The following is a 26,241-nucleotide window of genomic DNA, read 5'->3' as shown; positions in this document are numbered from 1 at the left end:
TTGTATGAACCTGGGTAAGTCATCTGACCCCTAAGGTAGCTGTTTAAGTCTATAAATTGCAGAGAAGGGACCAATCATTACTTGTAGAGGAAGTTTCTTACACTAATGACATCATAGATCTAGTCCATATTAACTAAACACTACCATATTTCTTAATTTGAACTTCATACTATTTCTAGCTCTCATTAATAGAGATTAATTTAGACAATTCAAGATCATTTGGAAGAGTGAGATATTGAAAAGCTACTCTATAATATATGAGCAAGTATTGTGGGCCTGGAAAACATTCAAAGGAAAATGGTCAATCAACAACTTTGTAGGGAAAAAACTGGCCAAGATTCCCAGTCAACCAAACTCCCTGGGATAAACTCCTTCTCACATAGTGCCCTTTACCAAGCAGGACAAGCAGAGGAAAGTGAGAATTTGGAGAGATGACAATAAGAGATATGAGAACTTGACCTTAATAATCCTTTTTTTTTTTTTAACATGATGACATTTATTGACCGCTATCACTGTCTGCATTAGACCTCATGATCTGAAACATTATCGTCAATAGGTGAAAAAGATATATACCTCACGGATGCTTTAGCTTGAAAATCACGATTCCCACTGATCTGGTTTTGAGAAATGATGGGTTTTTTTTTTCCTGTAGAGGACATCTCGTGCAATTAATACAATAAAAGGAATTTACAGTATGGCTCGTATCCATTCAAGATGTTTGGCTCAGTTCTCTGCAACTTTATTCTTGGGAAGCCATGATAAAACTTCCTTGCTCCACAGGGATCAGTTCTCTGGGGATCTTGACTTGAAATATATCCTTCCCACCTTTAGCAAGTACTGGTTTTAAGAGCCATCTTGGGTTTGAAAGTGTTGTTAGGTACTTTTGTCTCAAGTCGGTCAGCACAGCGTTATTCTCTAGGTCCACCATCTTCTCCGGAGCCAGATTTCTAGGACACTGCAATGTTTCCCCAATGTCAACAAGTCCAGCAATAACTCCTCTACTAAATTTCTCCCCTTCATCCATTAACGCCTGAATTTGAGTGCTTGTCATCCCGAGCCTGTCCACCAGTATATACTTCCATGATTCATCTTCCCAGTCTTTCTGAGCAATGTGAATAGCAATGGTGCAGCCATGCTGGTCTGCCAGCAAAGGACGCCAACGAGTCTCTAGGGTTTTGACTCCGTTTAGGACCAGCCCAGCATAAGGCTGACGGAAGGAAAGACAGCCAAACTTCATCTCTTTCTCAAGCCTCTGATTCATGTATGATTAGTCTTTCACCAGAGAGGGAGTGCAGGAGAGCAGAGCGGAGCCTCGGCGGGAATAATCCTTTTTTAAAAGCCAAATTGTCTAGAAGAGCAATCATAGCTTCCAAAAGAATGAATGAACCACATCCTCAAGGGAAAACAGCAGGGCATTTCTTTTAAAAGAATATGATTACACTGTAAGAAGCAATATGGTACCCAATACAATCGGATACTTGTGAGGTCATCTCCAATTGTTACTCAATATTTTGTGGAGAAGCCTAGAGGACAAAGAATTGGGGGTATCTGATATCTCTAGAAATTATTCTGTGATGCAGTGGTTGGAATGAAAAATATAACAAGTATTTTTCCCATTCATTGTTCTCTGACTTGCTTTATGTCTGGCCTTGGAAAAGTGGTTTCTTCTCCTGGAAATAGAACAATGACTGAATCTATGATATCATTAGTATATAAGGACTTCCACGGTGAAGAAACTGCCTCTATTAATAAAGGTCAGTATCATATCTTGGCCTTATTAAGTCTTAGAGAGTTGCCTAGAGCACTGAAAAATTATATAACTTACCCAGGGCCATAAATACTTGTCAGTATATATCAGAAGAACTTGAGTATAAGTCTTCCTGATTTCAATACCAGGCTACTCATCCACCTGTGTCCACCTGTTATCCAGCTCTCACCTGTGGCTCTAAGAAGCTGTAGCATGAGCAGCAGCCACACCCCAGTAAATTGTCTTGGGAAATGGGCTAAATCAGGCTGAGGTTAACCCATAGGCCTCAAACCTGTAGAGTTAGGGGAATGTCCACCCCAACTTCTCCTAGGCGGAATATGCAGATCATAACAATTTGTTCCAGGAGCCATGAAGGTGATTAAAGTCTGCTCTGGGGAATGGTTAGAGCTTGTTCAGACATCAGTGATGGCAAGCTCATTCACTGCATCCCAAGCCATCACCAGTTATCTTGATTTTTGTTTTGCCACTGGACGTGAATGATTCTGGAAGAGTGAGGCTCACAACTTTGCTCAACTCTGCCTCACTTAAATCAAATTCACACACAAGTCAAGACATCACCTGTGATGTCATTGGTCCTCTTTGAAATGAACGACAAACAACAAAATCATCTCACTGTGATGTGATTGCTAAATCTATATAATGGAAGCACTACTTCATCCTTTTGCTCTTAGCAAGTCATAAAGAAAAAATAATGGTTTAAAAACAATCTCTAAAGACAAAATGCAGGTCTTCTTGACTCCAAATTCTGTATTCTATTCATATTATTCTAGTAGTGAAAAGAGGAATGGAATGGTGAGTTGAGAGGGGGAAACACCACATACATATCCTGAGACTTTTGCAAGAGATGTTGCAGAGAAAGGGAAAATTAATTTGGAGCTGAATATATTTAAAGTATAAGAGAAAATAGCAGACCAAAGATAATGCCTAGTTATGAATATAGGACACTGGATGAATGGTAGTTGACAAAAAGAGTTGAGCCTGAGGGAAAAGAAGTTGTGGTGGGGTTTGTTTGTGGTGGGGAATGGTATCAGGAGGATTATTTATAGCCTAGGTTACTGGAAGAATAGGCATATATGATTTAAAAGCCTCTGTCAGTAATCTTTAAAAGATCATGGAGGACAAGTCTCATACCACTGAACTAGAAAAAGATTTTTTAAATCCCCAATTTTTAAATAAGGAAGAGAGCTGTCTACAGGCCAATGAGCTTGACTTCAATTTCTGGAAAAATTCTAGCATGTATTATTAAAGAGATGTTTAGTGATGGCCTAGAAAGGAAGTAATGATCACTAAGAACCACTATGTCTTCATCAAGAATAGGCCATGACAAAACTAATCTAATTTCTATTCTCAACAGGCTTATTAGACTGGCAGACTGGTATAATCTAGAATATAGCATGCCCAGATTTTCATAAAGCATCTAATAAAGTTTCTCATTCTAAAACCATATATGAAAGATGGAGAGATGCTAGGTGGGCCATAGTACCCTTCAATGGATCAGGATGGATTATAACGGTATGAATTGAATCATCAGACCCAGAGTGTAGTTACCAATGGTTTCATGTAAACTTGAAAGAAACTCTCAAATAGAATGTCCCAAGGATTTATGTCACTATATTTGATACTTTCATCAATGGCTGGCATAGACAGAATGCTTTTCAAATATACAAATAGAACAAAGCTGGAAAGGATGACTAACATACTGCAAAATAGAGTCAGGATGTAACAGGATCTTGACAGAACAGAACTTTAGGTCAAATAATATTAGATGAAATTTTATAGAGATAAATGTACAGTCTTATGCTTGGATTGAAAAAACAACTTCACGAGTATAAAATAGAGTAGATGTGACTAGGTAGTAGTCCATATAGGAAGGAGATGGGTAGGTAAGTGGTTAGTAAATTATATAAATTCAATATGAGTGAAGAGTGTGAGATGGCACTCAAGGAAACAAATGCAATCTTAGGTTGCATTAAGAATGGGAGAATATCCAGAATTAAGGAAGGAAGAAACCTCTGGTTAAACCACAGCTAGAGTATTATGTTGATTCCCAAGGACCCCACCTTAGGAAGGACATTGACAACCTGCAAAGATAAGGAACTCGAGTTTATGCTATATAAGAACTGACTGAAGGAACTGTGGAAGTTTAGCCTAGAGAAGGCATAGAAAGGCTGGCATGTCTGCCCAGAATTATCTCATTCTTTTTAGCCACATAAAGCAAAAGTAGGAACAAGAGATGGAAGCTGCCAAGGCAAATGTAGGGTTGATGTAAGGAAAAGCTTCCCAACAATTAGAGCTAACCCAACATGGAAAGGACCACCTTAAGAAGTAGTTTTTCCCCCTCAAGTAAATTTATTGGGAATGTCCTGCAGAGGATTTCTGTCCAGGGATAGATTGAACTAGATGGTCACAAACATTCCTTCGACTCAGAAACTCTATGATAATGGGCTTGTTTTATTCAACATTGATATGAGTCATTTTGCTAGTTATCACCATGGATAGAACACTGGGCCTAGAATCCAGAAGACTCATCTTCATGAGCAACCCTGAGCAAGTCACGTAACCCTGTTTGCCTCCATTCCTCATCTGTAAAACGAGCTGGAGAAGGAAAGAGCAAACTGCTTCAATATCTTTGCCAAGAAAACTCTGAATGAGGTCACAAAGAGTCAGATATGACTGAACAACACATAAAGCACATCATTGCTGGGCAGTTTTCAGAGTACAGTGGTTTCTGGATAGCCTAAAAAAACAATAGGTTTTCAAGCAAAGATTGAACATTACGGCAAATTAGCCTAAGTGAAACTCAAAAGAACCATGCCAACTTTGGAGGACAAGAAAGCTAGGCTTGTTTGACAGTGGAATGACGCTTACTTGAGGGAAAAGTAATAGCAGGGCGCCATCTAGAGGGTGTTGGGTTCATTTTTAAAGGTTCTTAAATTCGCTGGCCTCCAGATGCCCAGCAGGCACAAGAAACATTCACTATGATTATAGGGAAGGGAGGAGAAAGAAAGAGGAAGAGGGAGGGGGAGGAGGAGGAGGAGGAGGAGGAGGAGGAGGAGGAGGAGGAAGACCTTCTAAAGATCTTAGGAGAAGCAGTGAAGAGATGGATTCCATGGAATTCTTTTTAAATGGTTGAAATATCTTTTTGAAATCTCACAAAGTTTCCATGAGATGGTTTCCTTGCTTTTTGTCAGGATTTGTTACTCCAAATAAGGAAAATAGAGTGAGGCCAATCTGAGAAAAATGTGCTAATGGAATTCAAGCTAGAATAACTTTACAGCTTTTTAAGTCGTTTCTTTCATCACCTGCACCTCATCAACCATTGTAACCTGAACTCACTTCCTGGAGCATTAGATGTATGAAGGGTTCACACATAAACAACCTGACAATTATACAGTGGCAGAACACATTCAGTTGTCATTAGCATCCAAAAAGGACTATTGCTTCATCTTTGCCATATGCTCTCCTTCTAAACAATCAGCTTAAATTGCCTATTAAGTCTGAAGTCAACTCTAAATACGGTTAGGAAATGCATAAAGGTTGGGGAAGGGCAAGTAGCAGAGAAGAAGTCAATAATAAATAATGCAAAACTCAACTAAGGTTGTCAACCTTCTCCTCCTTTCAAGGATTTGTGGATGAGTCACACAACCACCAGACTGGCTTCTGCCTTCTCTTCTCTTCCCCATTAGGTATGGCAGAGAGTCTGTAGTTCTGTACATCAATGATTCTGTAATTCCAATCTCAGGAGTAATCCTTCAGTGGTTCAGGTCACAACCTACCCAGGCCTTTTCATCCAGTAGGACCTGTGCCCAAGCAACTCTCAAAAATACTCTAGAGGAGCGATTCCACACAAAGTGCTGAAGAACTTACTCTAGGTTTTATTCTGTGAGTTGTTTTACAAGGGTAGCATGCATGCTTTCTGTTTTACACCACATTCCCAGCCAACCTACTATTCTAGTCATACATTTCTTACTTGGACAAGTAAACAAGTACCTACTATGGATCAGGAACTACTACTATGGATCTAAACACTGAGGACGCAAAGAAATGTGGGGGGGGGGTCACCGCTATCAAAGCATCACAGTCTACTGGGGAAAACAAAATGCAATTATGTACAAATAAGACATATAAATAAATTGGAGATAATCAACAGAAGGATCATGCATCTATAGCTGGAAGGGGTCATCATCTAGCCCAAATCTTTCAGTTTATAGATCAGGCAACTGATGCCTAGGGAGTTTGTTTGTTTATTTTTGGGGGGGTGAGGCAATTGGGGTTAAGTGACTTGCCCAGGGTCAGTCACACAGCTAGTAAGTGTTAAGTGACTGAGTCCCGATTTGAACTCAGGTCCTCCTGAATCCAGGGTTGGTGCTCTATCCACTGAGCCACCTAGCTGCCCCTAGGGAGTTTATTTTGACCCACAACATATTACCCTTTGGGTAACCCACAATTTTGACAGCAATGCTATATAATTTAGGGTGTATAGCATGACCAGGAAAATATTGGTTTTAGAAAGATGGAATTTTTTTTGTTTCTAGGAGAAGCTTGGGGATCATTAACATGGTGCCAAATTCACAGATGGAACAGCTGAGATAACTTTGTATGACAATTTTTTGATTATTAATATCAGTCTAGGAAGACATGTGCTCACCAAGGATGTTTGCCACTAACCTGGCAGATGTTCTTCACAGAGTCTAAATGTGAATTCCTATTGCTATTTGCTATTGCTGCAATTTGCATGTGACATAGCACTGATTCCACTAGATCCCCAGAAATCCCAATGATCATTAAAGCATTCAGAAGTTGGGGACTGGTAGGATAAAGGCTCCTAATGCCTGTAGACTGGGTAAGGCTTAGATTTCACTCATCCCCCAGGGTTCTCCAGTAACATTAAGGGAGTTTGGAGCATATAGACTTTCTTCGAATGGTTCCAGCCCCTATGAATTATGTTCCTCCAAGTGTAGTGGGTGTAGACCCCTGCACTCCAGTTCCATTTAGACATTAATAGTTGGATTAACTTTTACAAAGAAATATTTACTTCAAAAAATACAATCACAAGGGAAACAGAAGGGGATCACCGTTTATATAGCACTTATTTTGTCTCCGGCATGGAACTCACCTGTTAGGTTGTTGCTACTATTATCCCTATTTTATAGTTGAGTTATAGAGGATAAATGACTTGCCCAGGATCACACAGCTAATAAATGTCTGTGGCTGGATTTGAACTCAGGTCTTCTGGATCCCAGGCCTAATGCTCTAACCACTATGCAATATAAGTGTCTGTATAAAGGAAGGTCTAATAGCTAACAGGAAAATATATGACTAGGGAAAAAATAGAAGGTTATATGTTGAGAACAAGAAATAACTAACAGGCAATATTCTGCTCAGCACTTGGTATGACGCCTTGTGGCATATCTACAAAGATTTGTATTTAGGGGTTGTGAAGAACAGTCACACTGGACAAGCAAGCACAGATGGGTTATGTTCTGCCCAGTTGGAGGAGATATTTGGGAAAATTACATATATCTACTGAAAAATAAATATATATGTAGTGATATATACACATATTATTCCTTCCTGATATAATATAAACTCATGGGACAGTTTAATTCTTGCCTACACTCACTCAGGGCTTGGCACTGTGATTGGCAGGAAATTGGCACTTCATGAATGAATAAATGAAAAAAGTATTAAGCCTTATTGGCAAGGATTATACTAAACATTAGGAAAACACAGGAGGAAAAAACGGTCCTTACCCTCAAAAGGAGCTTTCATTCTAGCAAAGAGACAACTTACAAAGGGAGTCGTTGCCACAAAGAGACACTTTGTTATGAAAAGTCACAGGGATTGTGAGAAAGACCACAGGGAAACGAAATGATAAACCCCACCCAGGAACAATGGCACTGTTCATTAGTTCAATTCAGTTAATACATGCAGACAGTGAGAGAGAGAAATATGTAAGAAAACCAACATTCAAAATGCAGAAAATGCTAGAATATATTTCTCTTCTCAGCAATTTATTCTGGAGACTGAAAAATCAAAAAAATTCCATTCCTTTTTTGGGAGGGTATAGGTGGAATCATGTTTCCTTGGTTCACAAGCAATATTTCAAAATATTTAAGTGAGGAATTTACAAATCAAATGAAATCTCAAAAACAATAGGTCCTATAGTATGCTGATTAGATATATTTATTTGCTTCCTACATTGCATTAAATATATAAATAAGGTAGAGAGAACCCTGGGTTGGAATGTAAAGATGTGGCATCAAGTCCTAACCTACTAAACCTTAGTTTCCTTATTTGTAATATGTGGTCACTTATATTTGTATCCATAATATGAGCAAATAAAACAAAGTATTTTCAACATTATATCATTCAAGCTAATTATAATAGTATCACATTGCTGGAAGGGGCAGGCAGGTTATAAGACTTCTGTGGCTCACTATCTCCAAGAAAATTTCATTTATCTACCATGTATCAACACAATAAATTCAGAATTTAAAGTCATTTTTCTGATAGCTCACAAGGGAAGGATAACAGCTTATGATTGCCAGTTTAGTGCCCTCTCATTGAACATTATTTATTTATTTTGGGGGGTGGGGCAATGAGGGTTAAGTGACTTGCCCAGGGTCACACAGCTAGTAAATGTCAAGTTTCTGAGGCCAGATTTGAACTCAGGTTCTCCTGAATTTAGGGTCAGTGCTTTATCCCACTGACCAAAGCAGATAAATGAATACATAAGAATGAAGGAGCTCTTCCACTGGGAGCAAGATAAGATTTCCCAGCCAACTAGGAGTCAAGGGACATAATGGGGGCTGACTTCACCTCCTGTCTGCAGCTCCAGGGAGTTTCCCAGTTGGTTACTCAAAAGTTTATGCTTGCTTCTTCTCAACTACTTCTCTCAGACTCTTTCCCTGAACTGTCCACCTGTACACCACTACAAACTCAGTAACCCATCTTTGCTTTCCTTGCCAAAGCTGAGATTTTATCTGGTTCCCAGATGAAAAGCTCATTTACTCATGTGTATTTACTCATCTAATACGTATAATTTCTCTGATTTTTGTTCAGGCCTTACTTTTGGTAAAATGGTATACTAGATATTTAGGATGGTCTTTTGTATAACCGGGTATTTTTGTTTGTTTGTTTTATTTTTGTTGGTTTTGGTTTTTTTGTTTGGGGCTTTTTTTGTATAACCAGCTTTTGATGGGAGGGGGCTAAGTCAGCCATAGGAAACTGTTACCCTTCCCTTGAAAGTGATGAGGGAAATGCCTTTTATTCTGAATTCTTTATCATACCCTTAGATTAAAGCCAGTTTATATGTAGTAGATAGAAATGAGGGGCAGCTGGATGACAAAATGGACAGAGCACAGAAATGATTGAATAACAACAAAAAGATAGATATAATCCTGCTTACGCATAGAAAGTGGAAGACTGTCTAGCCATGGCAATCCGCTCAAAAGAGTTCATCAGTCAATCAGGAGTCATGTCTCCTTCTACTTTTGTAGTGCTCAACATCACAGCTTGTCCCTCAGGAGAACTACTACATGCCGAGAACTGAAAGGAATCCTAGGGGCCATTGGGTCTAGCCCCCCTCATTTTTTATATATGAGGAAACTAAGGCACAGAGAATTTAAATGACTTTCCCAAGGTCTCACAGCTAGTGTTTGAGGAAGTAAATAAAATGAGTTCTTCCTAATTAAAGTCCTTTCCAGACCAGAGGAGGCTAGATTTGCCCCTCGATATAGTCCTGTAACCGAAGTCAGGAAAACTCAGGTGGAAATCCAGCCTCCGACGTTTACCAGCTGTTTAGCTGAGCAAGTTATTTAACCTCTGTCTGCCTCTGTTATTCATCTGCAAAATGAGAATAATAGCAGGACCCACCTCTCAAGGTTGATAAGAGGATAAAATTAAATAATACTTTTAGAGTACTTTGCAAACCTTAAAATGCTATGGAAATGATTAAATTATTGTGGTTATTATTACATGATTTCCAAGCTCCCTTCCACCTCCAAATCTATTGATTTATAATTAAATTTATTATACAATTCTATATTTCCCAAATTGCCAACATGCAATGAGTTATTCAATTTGTCTCCAAACATCAGACCTTGCTTTCTGGAGACATGGGAAAACTATGAAAGCAAGTGGGTGGAGATGATTGAAAAGAGTGTGTGCTGAGAGCCGCCACCATGCTGTCACTGGGCTGATACCCTTTTAAGCAGCACACACTTACGATGGAGTATCCTTGCCAGCACCTTCCTTAGAAGCTACTTTCTGCTTTCCTTTTGATGGATGTTGCAAAACAAATTATCCTCTTCTGATCAGAACTGTTAGCGCTTCCACCGAGTCCCCTCTAACAAGCTGGTAGGCAAGGGAAGTTCCCTCTGAGGATATAGCAGTTTATTCCTTTCTGTTTCTGTTCATTCTTTTACTGCATTTGACAGTAGAATTCCATCTTCCTGACATATCTCCTGCCTGCACTTGGCTAATAGTTAATATAGCAAAATCTTAGGCAGAGGAGAGAATTACAGGCTCTCCTAAGCAAGTAGCATTGTTGGATCTGCAAGGCTCCTTGAGTTGCCCACAGTCTTCAGCCATGGTTGGGGCATTTTCAGACAAAAAAAAACACAAAAAAAACCCACAAAAAAACCCCAAAGTCCTGACAGTTAAGCTATGCTATCTAAAAAGAATTGAATTCCAAAGAGCATTGGATACTGATAAGAAATTCCATGAATCCTGTCATATGGTGTTACTACAATTTCTAGAGGCATGGGAAAGTAAAAAAGACCTAGAATTAAGAGAGACCCAAGGGTACATCTGAAGTGGACTGGAACCCATATCCAGACTCCAGAACCGTGGCTGTCCCTGGGATGCATAATAATCTTCTAGTCTAAGAAAGTCTGTGGGTAAATATGACAACTGAATACCCTTCTCTGCTTTGAAATGCAAATTCAACAAATGGATTTTCTTACTATGGGCACTCACTCTCCCAGTGGGTATGTTCTAACATAAATTATAGGACTTTGAGGAAATCACAAGACTTCTGAGTCTCATTTTCCACATATGTAGAGTGAGCATAATAATGCTTGTCATACCTACTTCACACTGGGATGACTCATAATTGGCAAGTCTGAAAAAGGTCATGTGGAAAAGTGTTAACTAAATTACGCCTCTGCTACAAAATAAAAATTTACTTAGTGAAACATAAGGCTATTTTTAGTTATCCCCAGGAACCTATTTCAATACTTTATTGGTGCCTGATTTTCTCATGCTGCTCCCAAAGAAGGTCTTCAGAGTTGCTGTGGCCACATGTCACCCTATGGCCAACTTGATGATGCTCTTCAAACTTAGCTAGCCTATTCCTTGGACAACAGATATGTCATTGATTGCTGGGATGATTCTTGAATTCTTCCTAGCATAGGAAGACCTGCCATATTTGTCACTGTTAGCATAGCCCCAAAGAGACTAGGGTCAACCCCTCACCATGAAAAAGCATCAGAAAAGAACTCACTACAATATATAACTTATTTACAACAAGAAAATTGCTTGGATAATATGAGAGTTTAAATCAATGAATCCATTCAATACTACCATCCTCTTGTATGTGATATAATAATAACAATAATACTACTGGCAATTATAATGATGATATTAATAATCATAGTAACTAGCATGTTTGCTAAAGTAATACAAATATGATCTCATTTGATCCTGAGACTAGGTGGTATTATTCTTCCTATTTTATATCTGGAGAAACTGAAGTAGACAGAAGTCAAGTGGTTTGGTCAGCTAGTTAAGTCAGAAGTCAAATTTGAACTCAGGTCTTCCTGACTCCTAGCCTAGTGCTATATCCACCATTAACACATAGCTGTGAGTAAAATCACAGGTGTCACTATTCTTATTGAAGACTGATGGGGAATAAGAAGGAAAGGAGGCAGAGAGAAGGGGAGACAGTAGCACACTGAGATATGGAGCTTCCTCAGAAAGCTTTGCCTTCATCTTACACTGGTGTGATTATATTGAAAGATTGGAGAATCCCGCCCCCCCCCCCCCAGAAATCATTCTTGCTTTGTTTGGGGACATTATAGAGAAAGAGGAGGAAAACTGTAGACATAAATAAATGGCCCTTTCTTCCTACCCTCTTTCATGGGAATTGGGCAAAGACAGAATTTGTGGGAGGATAGGTTATTTGCCTGAAGAACACTTGTCTATGGAGCAGTGGCTCTGGGGGTCTGCAAACATCTTTGGCATTCATGTTTGCTCTTTCAAAGATTTCTGTTCTGTTTTTCTCCTTTAAATAATATCTCCTCCCCATAATTTTTGGCTGAACTTTGTGCTTGAAAATCAAAGTACATTTTAGCAGGCTCATGGGATTACAGATCAAATGCTAAAAGGGAACCAAAAGGCCATAGGGTCAAACACCATTTTACAGATGAAGAGACTGAGGTCCAAAAGTTATTTCTCTTGGGTCACACAAGTATCTGAGGTAGGATTTAAACGCAAGTCTTTCTGGCTCTTTCCAATGCACCACCAAACTGCTGTGGACCTGCTCTCTGAATGGAGACTATGCATTAAGAAAATGAAGAAATTAAGAAAATAAGAGAATCATTCAAAATACAATTAGATCCCTCAGGTCATGACAGCTTGACACCAGGGTGACAATAGTCTACTTAGGAATATTGATAGGAATAGAGGCAAGTCTTAGGATATTTGACTAAGGAGATTTAGAGAAGACGAAAGAATAGCAGAAGAAGGGAAACAGTGACCATTTGAGTATAGATAAGAAATGGTGGAATAGTATAAGTTGATAGAAGGTTGAACTTGAAATCCACAATCTGTGCTAAGATCCTACTTCTGATACTTTACTAGCTATGGCACCCTGGGTAAGTCATTTACTCACTCTCTCTCTCTCTCTCTCTCTCTCTCTCTCTCTCTCTCTCTCTCTCTCCCTCCCTCCCTCCCTCCAAGCCTCAGGAAACTCTGTAGGACATATACTTTTTTGTCAAAGATGGGTTGCAATCTGTGTAGTTGAAGGGAATTCTCACACTGTAAATAAGAAATTCACATGTAATATTTGTGGTGCTGGGAAAATAATTAGCAATGCCTAAATATGTGTGACTTATGAAAAGTTTTTTCAAATGTAATATATAACCAAAAAAACAGTGAGGATAAAGGAAATATGTGCTTATACTTTGAAGAGGTAAAGTTAGCATAAAAATTTAAATTATTATTGTAAAATTTTTACAACTGGTTTAGACCATTAAAGCTACTCACACTCTCTACTATTCCCCTGAAAAGGGAGCTCACTTACTACAAGGTAACTCAGTCAGTTTGTTTCTGGGCTGAGGCAAGGTCCTGGTTTTTCTGGTTCTCTGCCCAGAGCTCTACTAAGCTATTGTAATTACTGGCAGTATCATCGATTACAGTCCTTCCAGAGCAGCTCCCCAAAGTGTTAAGGTTGGCACTCTGAACCCTTGGGAGATTCCCTAAGTGTTATTGACCTACTGGCTACATTTAAACTCTTTCAACCTTAACAAAAAAAAATGTGATTCCACTTCTTATTACACTGTCACTTGTGGAAAGTTTATGAACAATATTCTGCTTCATTCAATCTAGTCATCTTCTGAGTATTTACAGGTATGTTAAAAACAACAAAACAAAATTTTTAAAAGCATATAATTTGCCATTTATCTGTCTATTGCCATAAACATGAGCTGATACCATCTTTAACTATAAAATAACTGATTGCCCAAGTATACATGAGAGATTTTCTATATGTTCATTTGTGTTTTTCTTGTTGAGATGGTACATATATAGACTACTTTCCATCTCTTCAAATGGTGCAAAGAATGTTCTATAAATGGTGGGAATATATTTGTTTTAGTTGATGTTGGTGGTGATAATTCTAGTCTGGGCTCAGGGACTTAGCCCTAAATTCCAGGATATTTTAACATAACTTTGCTCAATTTAGCTTAGGGGAGCCATCCATAAAATATGGAGTGTTGTTGATAAAGCCCTTGTGAAACTTTAAATTTTAATACCTTTTGATTGATACATGATTGAAGCAAACATGCTAAAACTATTGCTTGCTTAGAGTCTAAATCTCAAATGCAATTTACAAAGCCACTCAGCAGCCACAAGAGGATGGTTTCAATGAATTAGAACAGATTGAACAATGTATCATGAAAAAAATGGCACCTGGGTTAAATTTTCTTTTCTCTTTAAGGGAAAAGTGTATCATAATAAAACTATGAGTTCTGATTATAGTGCTGTTTACTTTTTTCCCAGTGTTATGTAGCTATCCAAAGTCATTTAAATTAGACAGCATTTTAAAATGTCCTATATCAGAATTCTAATTTGACAAAGTCACCCTCCATTTCAGAAACTATTCACTTTCATTCATTTGTGAGAAGTCTGGTAAATATCTTACACATGTCTGAGGATCATCCTGAGAGTTAAATCATATTCTCTGCCTTCCTTTGAATGTCCCCAAATCATCCTCATCTTGGGATACCAGTGGGACTCAACAACTGCAACCAGGCATTATCCTGAAAGAAATAGTGGGCATATCCTAATCCCCAACCATGATGGTTAGGAGTAGGTATGCCCCAATAAGGGATTATGGCTCTTGGGGACAGTGGGAGGTATAATACCAAGTGTAAGGAGAGATGAGATTTGTCCTGAGAGAACAAAACTGTTTGTCTCCTGACCAAAGAGAGAGCACCATAGTTTGTCACTTTTACTATACATCTTTAGCCTGGATTCCTTGTCCCACCTCCAATCCTGGGAGGACAGACACTAATTTTTGTTCAGAATCCAGAGTGAAAAAAAAAAGAAAGAAAAAGAAAAAAGAAACTGTACATATGTAAACATATACAATATATGTGGTTGGGAATGGGTTTGTGTTTTATTTGGTATAGGGAACCCCTGATGAGGAGACTTCCTCCACCAATGAAGGTTGGTATCTTCTGAGCACTGAGGGTCACACAATCAATGTGTGCTAGAAGTGGGACTTGAACTCAGCTCTTCTTATCTGAGGCTGACTGTCTAAATAAGAAAAGGTTAGCAACTATGTTGTACCATATTTCACCATCATCTGCATCTTTTGCCTCACTAAATTCTAAAGTACAATATCTTGACAATGAAGAATTTGTAGTATTATGAACAGGTCTGGGTAAATGATGAGATATTGCAGATTTGATTAGATGGGTGATCTCTTGATTCTCCTTAAATTTTTCTTCCTGATTGGGAGTCCTTAGAGTACTCTAATATGGCCCACTGGTGCTATTATGTCCTTTATAGCTGCAAGTGCTCATTTCTTCACTGAAGATACGTAAAATATTTTGACTTAAATTTGTCAGCATAATTTTTCCTCTGGTTATACAAAGAGGGATTTTCTTTCTTACATTTTCAGTGTTCCAAGGCATCATGGGGCTGTCAGAATCTTTGCCAGCCTTTGACCCTTTAGTCCCAAAGGCCCCAAGCATTTGGACATCAGATTCCTAAGTTTCTTCATGATAGACACATGCAGATTGATAAAGGGACCTTCTCAGACATCTTTGCAAATGTGTATTCCAGAGAACACTGCTAGATTCTTGAAAACGTTCACTGTGGATTCAGAGTCCCCTATCAGCCCTACTGGTAGACTGTATATCACCCCCTCCCTGTGCTTCAGGAGCACCCCCCTCTTAAAAAGATGGTCTTGCTTTCTCCAGAGGCACAACTTTTCTGAGGGCTATGCACTGCATCACTACAAGGCTTAGGAGCAGAGCACAGCAGGATGGCTTGCTCCAGGAGAAAGACAGTCTTGCTCTGAAGGCGCAGCCTTCCTGGGCACTGTCCATCACACCTCTATGAAACTTGTGAGCCATCCCCATCTGGACCAGCACAGCTAAAGAGTGGATCTCCCACCACACTTGACTGAACTAAGGTTGGGCCATGTCTGCAGAAGAGGTTTGGCAGAACCAAGTGATGTCCCACAGATATTGAGTCCAGCAGGGCATAAGAACAAGGGCAGCACATGAGCAGCATTGAGTATTTATTAAATAAGAAGTATTAAGTGCCTACTGTGTAACTGCTAAGTGCAGTTAACCTTGCCAATCTGATTAGTGTGACTTGAAACCTCAAAGTGATTTGGAGCATTTTTCACATAGCTGTCAATTGATTAAATTTCTTCTCTTGAAAAATGCTTGTGAGCCCAATTCTACCATGGGGGAAAGAATCAGCTTTTGCCAGGTAGTGTGTCTAGCAAGGAATATGAGTGGGGGGGGGGGAAGAGGAACAGAGGTAGGGAGCTCCTCTAAGATATTTTATCCAAGCCAGTCTATGGATAGACTTTAGTTCTCTTAGATATCAATTTCTGTGCTCTGAATGCTTCTTTATTGTTATGTACATTGCTTTAGTAGGGGCTGGAGAAAAGACCCTTTTAAATTTTTGCTTTATCTACATATGAAAGGCCAGGAATGTGGTTAGAATAAAATGGGAAACAAGACCTTGACCCTGGCTTTCTTTTGTCTCCAGGCCAGATTTCTCCCCCCCCCCCCATCTAATTGGGAGAACTGACTAGGTTTAGGATTTGGAAATTAGGAAACCCTGAACTTGAGAGCTGTGTTATAGTTGTTGGGTACATAATCATTATTAGGCTAAGAGTTTAACCTTCAAGATGAATGCATGAATCATTAAGTCTTTGATAAGTCCCAAGCACTGTCCTAGGTGCTGAGGATACAAGTACAAAAGCAATACTAATACCTGACCCCAACGTTCTGTTAGAGACATTACATATTAGGGAGGGGGCATTTTGGTCCTAAATATTGCTGTGATGGTACAATGAAAATTTATGAAGTATAGTAAATGTTTATGTAAGCTGGGTAAAGTTTTTGATAATGGGAACCAAGTTCTTCTCTAGGAGCTAAAAGATTGAGTATTTCCTAGCTGAACAGAACCTGTTTTTTGTTCTAAAGAAACTGGATAAGGGGAACTGAGAATCTCCTGCTAAGTAGATGAGAGACTACAGGAGCCAAATCTCTGAGGAAACAAGGCATGAAAACAGTATGGCAGCACCCAGTCTTCCCTGAGGAAAAGAGCCAAGGATTCAATTGAGTGGAAGCTGAAGGGGGCAGAGACCACAACCAAGTGGTGTCCCACAAAGATCGAATCCAGCAGAGCAACACCCTGGCAGCAAAGACTACAAGTCCAACAGAGCATCCTGACAGCAACATTAACGTCCACTGTTCCGTCAGTGGCAGAAAATTACAGAAGCAAATAGCCAGGAACTATGTGATGAGAGTCCTGCTTCACTCTGTTCCTCCTCTGCCTCACTCTATCTCCCATTTCTAAGCCATTGCACTGGCTGTTCATCATGCCTGGAATGCCTTCCTTCTGCACCTTTGCTTCATAGAATCCTCTTGCTCCCTTCAAGACACAGCTCAAGCCCTGCTTTCTACACAAAGACTCCTTTTATTAGGCTACTTTGTATTTATTCTGTTTTAATCCAGTGTATACTTTTAGATGTTCATGTTATCTCTCCATCTCCCTCTCCCCCACCCAAATTTATTGAATGTAAGTGTCTTACATACAGAGCCTGTGTCATGTTTTGTGCCTCTGTTCTCTGAGACTAGCACAGTGCTTGGCCATGATAGGTACTTAATACATGCTCATTTACGGATTTACATCACTAGAAGACTTAAGTAGCTCTGCAGTGTAGGATATTTAAGTTCCCACTCCATTTCTGTGGGCCAGCCAAATGTATCCTTTATACATCTACTCCTACATATTTCTTCCCTATATATTTCCATTCTTCCCACTAATTCTGGTGTGCATTTGTGGGATATTATCCAGCACTGTGCTGGAGCCAGCTTGTACCAGTTGATGAGAGCTGATTATTACATTTTTGTTGTAAGAATTTACAGTAGAGAAATGTCAAGTGCTACAAATTAGACCTTGATTTGTTGTTTTGTTGATTGTCTAAACTTAAGAAAATGATGGAAAAAATGTTAATAATGAAGATTAAACTTTAAAGTGGGGGGCAGCTAGGTGGTGCAGTGGGTAAAGCACTAGCCCTGGATTCAGGAAGATCTGAGTACAAATCCAGCCTCAGACACTTGACACTTACTAGCTGTGTGACCCTGGGCAAGTCACTCAACCCTCATTGCCCTGCAAAAAAAAAACAACAACAAACAAAAAAACCCTTAAAAGTGTATTGTAGGGCAGCTGAGTGGTGCAGTGGTTAAAGTGCCAGCCCTGGATTGAGGAGTACCTGAGTTCAAATCCAGTCTCAGATACTTGACACTTACTAGCTGTGTGACCCTGGGCAAGTCACTTAACCCACATTGCCCTGCAAAAAAAAATGTATTGTACATATATACCCCCCCAAAAAAAAGCTGGTTGTTAACCTTTTACCAGAACACCCGAATATGTGCCAAGTTTATGGGAGAAATACTTTCTTCCTATTTTCCCAACTAAAGGATCTCATTAAATGTCTTTGCTTCAAATTAATTGTGTTCTCTGAGTGATAAACCTATTAATGAGGGACTGGTAAGCTATGGTTTCAAGGGTGCCATCTATAGACTAGAGAAGGTAACCAACCACAGAAGGACCTGCCCTTCAGGTTTGTAAGTGATGGCCCTGGTTACAAGGCTTCTCATTTGGTTGGTGCAAGAAATTCCTAGTTTGGAAACTCTCTCCAGCAATGAAGGCTGGCAACTTCTCTGTAGGTTTTAGCCTTGGAGAGTTACCAGAAGCCAATGAGGGACTAAGGGACAGTCAGATGGTCACAGAGCTAGCCTCATGCAGAGAAAGGGACTTGGACCCAGGTTTTCCTAACTCCTCACCCAGCTTCTTATCCACTATTCCATGCTGCTTATCTTCTTTTCCCTTAGTTACCTATTTTTTTAAAATTGTTGGAAAAAAACAGCTGATTTTCTCATAGATGAACTAAGAGAATAATGAACTTGGATATAACCAGACTGAGAAAAGAATTAAAATAACTCAAGAAGCATTATAGTGAAAGCAGAACTGATCATTCTAGGTCCCAGAACAAATCTGAAGCTCTGGCTCCATCCAAGGATAAAATCTAAGGAGCAGAAGAACTAGGAAGTAGCTGAAGTGTCATGAATTTCTCATCGAGGGTATTCTCCCTTATAAGGCCAAAATCAAAACCAGAAAAGTGGATGGGATAACTAGAAGAGAAGGGAAGAGGACTGAGTGATGAGAGAGTATTAGAATTTGTCAAATGAATCAGAGAAAGAATATGGAGGTTAAGTGACTTGCCCAAGGTCACACAGCTAGTGTCAAGTGTCTGAGGCTGGATTTGAACTCAGGTCCTCCTGAATCCAGGAGCAGTACTTTATCCACTGCGCCACCTAGCTGTCCCACACAATTGAAATTTAACAAAGGAAGTTTACATTACCCAAACACAGCAAGGACAAAGTGGCACTTCAACTTTGCTAGACTTAGGCTCCCTTGCCTCCTCATGGAAATGTATCTATCTGAGCAGCAGATCTACAGGTTATGGCAATTTGTGTGATCTTGGACAACTAACATATCCAGCAGGCCCAGATTACATGCAGCTGGAACTTTGTTATGTATCTTAATCAAAGGACTTCATTGGGGAATCTGAATCAATCAGGTTACAGGGGGGTGGGGGGATGGTTGGTGGGGTGGGGGGATGGTTGGTGTGGTGGGGAGGAAGCTATACCAGGGAAGCCACTAGTGAAGTTGAGGATGAAAGAAGTTATGGGTCTGAGAGGAAGCTCTGTCAGGGAAACTGGGACCATCAGAAGGAAAACACACACCACCCTTTGCTGGCAAGGTCCTAAAGGACCTTCTGAACTACCTTCACAGTTAAATGATTATAACTGGATAGTTTCAATGTTTTAACTGAATAATCCTTCTGTCAAGGGTAGTACTAAGAGATGGAAATGAGAAGAGAAAAAAATGGAACAAAAATGAAACAAATAAAATGTGCCAAAGATTCTAGAAGAAGCAGACCTAGTCTCAAGAGTTTTACAGAACAGAACTGTCCTAAGGGAAAAACAAAAGTCAATTAATTAATTAATTGAAATGTTGAATACAATAAAAGGCAATAATGCTAGGTCTTTCTTTCCCTGTTCAGAAATTACAAGTTTCAAATCTTTTACTGGACAGTCCTTCTAACAGGGGCAACACTATGGGGAAAAGGAAACAACAAAAATGTGAAGGAATACAAAAGTCAGAAATCCTGAGCCTTCCCTTCCCCCTCAGTAAAAGCCTCACAGTGGGAGCCATGTGATGTGTGATACATAAATATAAGATACTGAAAAAGAGAACTGTGATTATTGTAGTGGCTGTCTTCTGGATTAATAAAGCCCAAATAAGCTAATTAAAATCAATGAAGTATAGCATTCAAAGAGAGTCCTTCATGGAAAAGGGGTGACACTACAATACATATGTGTACTTATGTGAATCAATAACTTAAATGCCAAGCTATATGTTTTAATGTATAGAATTGTAAGAATTTCTCATCTAGGAAGTCATAGCCCTTAGGGTTAATTATGGTCAGTTCCTGAATTCCCAGCAAGATGAAAGGAATGAAGAAAATGAAACTCAATACTGAAATCTGAAGAGCCAAAAATTTCTTTAAATAGCCAAGAAATTGTAAATGTCAATTATTTACAACTCAGTCAGAATATGTCTTTATAGTGTCATGACTGATCTCTAAATTAGAACCTGGGAAAGAAATATTTATGTAGGTTAAGTTACAGGTGAAAATTATCTTTCTGTGTCCTTTGGGGCATGGGTTCCTGTACAAATTACTCTTTCAATCTATTCTTTTTTTCTGATTTTTTTAATTAATTTTTTTTTTAGGGCAATGAGGGTTAAGTGACTTGCCCAGGGTCACACAGCCAGTAAGTGTCAAGTGTCTGAGGCCGGATTTGAACTCAGGAACTCCTGAATCCAGGGCCGGTGCTCCATCTACTGCGCCACCTAGCCGCCCCCTCAATCCATTCTTTATAAATCTCTTGAGAAGGGGAATATTTTGAAATAAATTCTAATTTTGGCCACATGGCATATATATTTTATGACACTACTATTTGGTGCCCCCTTTCCAAATACATACATATGTGTATTTATATAAATATGCATAAACTTTTTGGGTTAGAAAAATAGTTCATGTTTGCACATTTAAAAAGTAAAATAATTGATATGGAAATATGTTCATATTTTGACATAACGTTTATATAAACATTTGCATTGGAAATAAAATTAAAAGGGTAAGCATAAAGTGGTAAGAAAAAGGATAAGGATATTACACAAAAAGCTCTTTTATCAAATGCTTATAACAAACTTGTTTTCTGTTGAGCTCATGCTCTAAGGTTTCCAATTAAACACTAATACTTTCTTGTAAATTTCTGAGATTAGCCCTTCCTTCCACTGAAGAATCTATTGTCTGCAATGTCAAGTAAACTTGGAATTTACACTCTTTGTTAATGGGCTTTTGCTGGTCACCCATTATCTCAGGAGAAGAAGCTTAATAATGTCACTTTCTATATGGGGATTTTTCAGGAGGCTATCTGGTCTGTCTTTCCTTGGACTATGCCCTCTTGACCCCTTGGGCCATTCAAATTTAACATGAGTTTGTTGCAGAAAACAATTCAGAGATTTCATCTCCGGGAACAAACTGTTAATTCTTTAGCACTAAAACTTGTCACTGGGGGCAGCTAGGTAGCACAGTAGATAGAACACCAGCCCTGGATTCAGGAGGACCTGAGTTCAAATCCGACCTCAGACCCTTGACACTTACTAGCTGTGTGACCCTGGGCAAGTCACTTAACCCTAATTGCCTCACCAAAAAAAAACAAGCTACTTGTCACTGGTCATAACTAGAGTAAGTAATAAAGAATCTATGTGTTTTCCAAAGTCCAGAGCACTCGAGAGTTCTTTTGACTCTGAAGCATGTGTTTTTATATGGAAAAGTCTCTTGCCTTTGTCTCAACATTGGGAAGAAGCAAACTGCTAAATTATAGCAATTCATCTTAGCTTCATAATAGCCTATCAATTTGAGATGATCCAAAAGGATCCTCCAGGATGCCTTTGCAGTATCTGTGAAACAATCCAGAAGTTGCACCATATTCCTGGCGTCCTCTTCCTCATGTTGACAAGACATCACCAGCCATGATCAAAGACCTTATAGCAATGGCCTCTGACACCAACTCAGAGAGTCTGGACAGTGTTGAAGGAAATGTAAGTTCTCTTATGTAATCTTTAAAGACACCTTTGGTTATATGACTGCAGCCCTGCTATCCTTCTCAAATACTTCTCGAAGCTCAATCTTACCTGCTGCTGCACTACATGATTGGTATAGGCCTACTCCCTCAGAGCTTCTCTTTTCAATTGCTATAATACATTAATTTGCCAACAGGGGCACTATCAATCCTACGTTTTCCTTCACCATAATCTTTTAAACATGCACCCCCAATATTTACTTGGTTCTTAATCAGCATGTAGGAGAATTCTTCCATTGCTTCCAAAGAGACACTTCCATATAAATGACTCCTCTGGAATCCAGTCAGAGAATTAGTTTACATAATTTTGTCAGTTTAATTAAAGTGAGAAGGAAACTGTCCCATGACAATGTAGGCAACTTTTCCATCTAGACATAAGTACTCTGCATTTTCAATTTCTATGCAGTTCCCCAGCTAAGAGGCTGTCAAGAGCCCTTTCAAGTGGTTCCAGAACAGTGGAGCACCAAGCTACACAAAGTAGTTGACCCACTATGACAGGGCCACCTCTTCAGAAGTTTAGGGAAGAACTGCAAGTTCTCTGGGCTCTTGTTGGAAAAAGAGGCCTTAGGAGAGAGGGAAGAGGAAGTGGATGAGTAAGAAGAGGAGGAAAAAGTTGTCACATGACTGGATCTTTCTCTTTCCAAATGCCTGGCATAGAAACTCCTGCTGCAACAGGTTCTTCAAAGTTTACATGAGTCAATAATAGGCCTCTTGTCTATCTCAGAGCAAACCCAGCCCAGCAGTTCCCTCCTCCTGTTTTTCTTCTTCCTTCTCCTCCTCTCCAATGCTTTCTGAACTGGGTCGCCAGGACATCAGGGGTCTACAGCTGCTGCCAGGAGGCAGTGCCCTAGGACCCAAGGTGGCTCTTCCACCTGCCTCCTGCCTTCCCAGTTCCTCACACACTTCTCCCAATCTTTTCTTTACTGGCTCCTTTCTGTCTGAAAACATGCTCAGGTCTCCCTATTCTTGATGCTCTTTACCAGATCTAGCTATCATATAATTATTTCTCTCTTATCTCTAAATTTTTGGGTTTTTTTGCAGGGCAATGAGGGTCAGGTGACTTGCCCAGGGTCACACAACTAGCAAATGTCAAGTGTCTGAGGCCAGATTTGAACTCAGGTCCTCCTGAATCCAGGGCTGGTGTTTTATCCACTGCACCATCTAGCTGCCCCTCCCCTAACTTTTTTTTAAGAAAAAGTTTATATTTATTGCTTGGACTGTATCCCCACACACTCTTCTCAGTCCTTTCAATATGATTTCTTCTTAAGACACCACTGAAAACACTTTCTCAAAAGTCACTTGTGACTTAATTGCCTAATCCCCTGACCTCTTAAAAGATTTCATCCTGCTTGATCTCTTTGTGTTGTACAATTTTGACCATCCCCCCACACACACCTCTTTGCATACTCTATCCTTTAAGATTCAAAATCAAACCATTCCTCTAGTTCTTCTCCCAACTGTCTGATGACCATTAATACTTGGTCTTGTTTACTAGCTCTGCCTTCTCTTCTCAATCCTTTAATGTTTTTGTTCCCTAAGATTCAGTGTGTGCCTCTCTTCTCTTTCAATACTCCAAACCCTGGCCATCCATTTTTGTTAACACTTCCAAGCAAATGACTCCCCAAACTCTGTCTCTAACAATGACCCTCTGCTGAGCCCCAGGCCCACATTTCCAACAACCCACAAGACAATTTCATCTGGGTGTCCTACTAGCATCTTAATCTCAACATGTCAAAAACCACAGCAATTGTCTTTTTTCATAAACTTACTCCAGCCTTTGAATTACTTTTAGTGGAACTACCATTCACCCAGGATCCCATGTTTGACTGTTTCTTTCCCTCACTTCACCTATCATCATATACAGTAAATCCCACTGCTGAAACATTTGTTATGTCCATTCCTCTTTGTGACTCCCCTAGTATATATAATCCCTCATTTTTCTGGATGATAGTGTGATATAGTAAATAAAGTCAGGATGACCTACCTGTATGACTGTCACATTCACTTCTCAGTGTGTCCAGGAAAATTGCAAAATTAAAATTTATAGAGGAATTGATGATCAGCACTTGGGGAGGAAGTTTCCACAACAGAAGTACCTCCACTCTGATGGAATCACAGATTTTGACTCCTGCTTCTGTCTCTCTCTTCACCTTCACCAAGGTGGGGGGGGGGGAAGTGTTTTCCCATAGCAAATTGCAAATGTTATAAGGAAATGGACTCTGTTTTACCTAGACTTGGTATCTTCTCCACTTATTGGCATAGTATTCTGTACACAGTAGGGGCTTGGGAAATGTTTGTCGAAGAAATGAGATACTTGCTTATTTGGTGATGGCTGTCAAAAGAAGGGAGTGGGAAAAGGCACTGCCTGCTAGAAGGGACCCTTTATCTATTTTTTTACTTATTCACAAAAATAATGTGTGACTTTTTTTTTGAGAATTCTGAATGTTGAAAGAGAATTATATTAAGGTAATGGGGTCTGTGTGGATGTGTGTGTGTGTGTGTGTGCACACGCATGCACACATGTGTGCATGCACACACACACACACACAGAGGAGGCTGGCCTCTGGGGGTCATTCCTTGGAGTATTCGCAGTATTCTCAGTCACTTCAAGTTCATATGGAGGCTGCTCAGCCTACTTCTGGAAATGCATGCTGGAGCCTAATGAAGGGATCGTGCTTTCCCAATTCTGAGCATGCACAAGTATTCTGGGACTGTTTCTTGTGGATTTACTATGTGGCGATGAAAAAATTATAGGCATATGAAGGACAAGAAGAGACAAAATTTCATCTCTTTTCTGGGAGCTTTCAAATAAGGAGGAAGAGCTCCTTTAAATGTCCGGGTGAGGGGAAAGGCGACAGCAGCACCTGCGGCCTTATGTCTCCATCAGGGCCTCCATGTGGCTGTGAATGCACGGCGTCTCTTCTTTATTCTGTCTCAGCTGTGTGTTTTCTTTCCTGATATTAGGTGAAAGGGTAGGAGAGATGGACGAGACCAGGCTGTGACCTTGTGAACTTTGCAACGCAACAAGGACCATTAGGAATCCAACCATTGTAGTACATAGCAGAGTTTGAAGAAGCCAAGGTGGCTGAGGAATAACCTGCTTGACCCAGCCCAGCAAGGAATCAACCTGGTAGCTGAGACAATGTATTGCAAAACAAGGGAATGAATTCTCCTTCAGCAGCTATACTGCACATGAAAATTACCTTGGTGGGAGAAATGTTTAAATCAATCACTTAAAAGTCTGAGTTTACTCTCCCCAGGAGAGAGGAGGCTGTGCTCTTGATCTTAGAGATTTTTGCATTTTGAGTCTAGCTATTTCATTTCAATAAATAGTGCTTTTTAAAAAGCTAACTGATGTTAATAAATTGTCAGTGATAATGATTAAAATGGAATGTTAATCACTGGTATTGATAATGTTAAGGACACACAAACTTATCATTTGGAAGAATACACTGGATAGGAGTCTGTGAGCTAGAGCACTATGAAGGCAAACCCTAACCCTTTAGGGTTACCCCTAAGAGAAAAGGGGTAGGCAGCTCTGGGGACCAGACCTGACAGTGCAAGTCTAAGTTAAGAGGGCAGACCCAGAGCCTATATGCTGCCTTCGCTTGAGCCGTAACCATTTCTTTTAGCAAAATAAAGCCAGGCTGCTTAGTCAGAGGATGAAATCCCAAGAGTGCTCTAAATGGCCTTTGAATGAGTATAGATAAAACTCCTGAATTCTATTTTTCTGTTTCACTGTTCTCTGTTATAGGGCTCATCAGGGATGCTAGAGAAACCTCAGCTTGGAGTGGCAGGACCAGAACATGGTGCACTCTCCTTTATTCTGTGGAGTCAGGTTTATCTAACCATCTGACCCTAGATCTGATCAGTCACCAGGTCATGGATTTAGAGCCAGAAGGGACCTCAAAGGTCATCTAGTCCAATCCCTTCATTTTACAGATGAGGAAACTGAGGCCCAGAAAGGCTAAGTGTCTTGTCCAAGAATTCTCAGTAAATAAGGAACAGAAAAAGGATTGGAATTTGGGTTCTCTGACTTTTAAATCTGTCACTCTATCAAATCTACCATGCTTCCTCAGAGAGAGAAAACAAAATGAAAGTTGAGGCATTCAAAGGAGGCCTTGCTTCTTCTGAGCAGAGTCAGTGGGACCCTCACAGTTATGGACACAGACCCCATACTGACCTACAGGATGAAACTAATGCCAAGGCCTAGGT

The 26,241-nt window shown here is 39.8% G+C and overlaps 1 protein-coding gene across 1 annotated transcript; it reads right to left on the bottom strand.

Annotated features, from left to right (window-relative positions):
* Positions 1-520: 520 nt before the first annotated feature.
* On the bottom strand, positions 521-1,314 carry LOC122731662 (protein EOLA1-like). Its single transcript, XM_043971916.1, has one exon. It carries the CDS (start codon positions 1,259-1,261, stop codon positions 740-742), a length of 522 nt encoding a protein of 173 aa, XP_043827851.1. The 5' UTR covers positions 1,262-1,314; the 3' UTR covers positions 521-739.
* Between the last annotated feature and the right edge of the window lie 24,927 nt (positions 1,315-26,241).

This window comes from Dromiciops gliroides, chromosome 6, assembly GCF_019393635.1.
Source record: "Dromiciops gliroides isolate mDroGli1 chromosome 6, mDroGli1.pri, whole genome shotgun sequence".
NCBI classification, from domain to species: Eukaryota; Metazoa; Chordata; class Mammalia; order Microbiotheria; family Microbiotheriidae; genus Dromiciops; species Dromiciops gliroides.
The sequence above is the reverse complement of the archived record's forward strand: the minus strand, read 5'-3'. Positions and strand labels throughout refer to the sequence as shown.

What these genes read in the sequence shown, in the direction of transcription:
- LOC122731662 (XM_043971916.1), bottom strand. Translation starts at nt 1,261, where the DNA reads ATGAATCAGAGGCTTGAGAAAGAGATGAAGTTTGGCTGTCTTTCCTTC.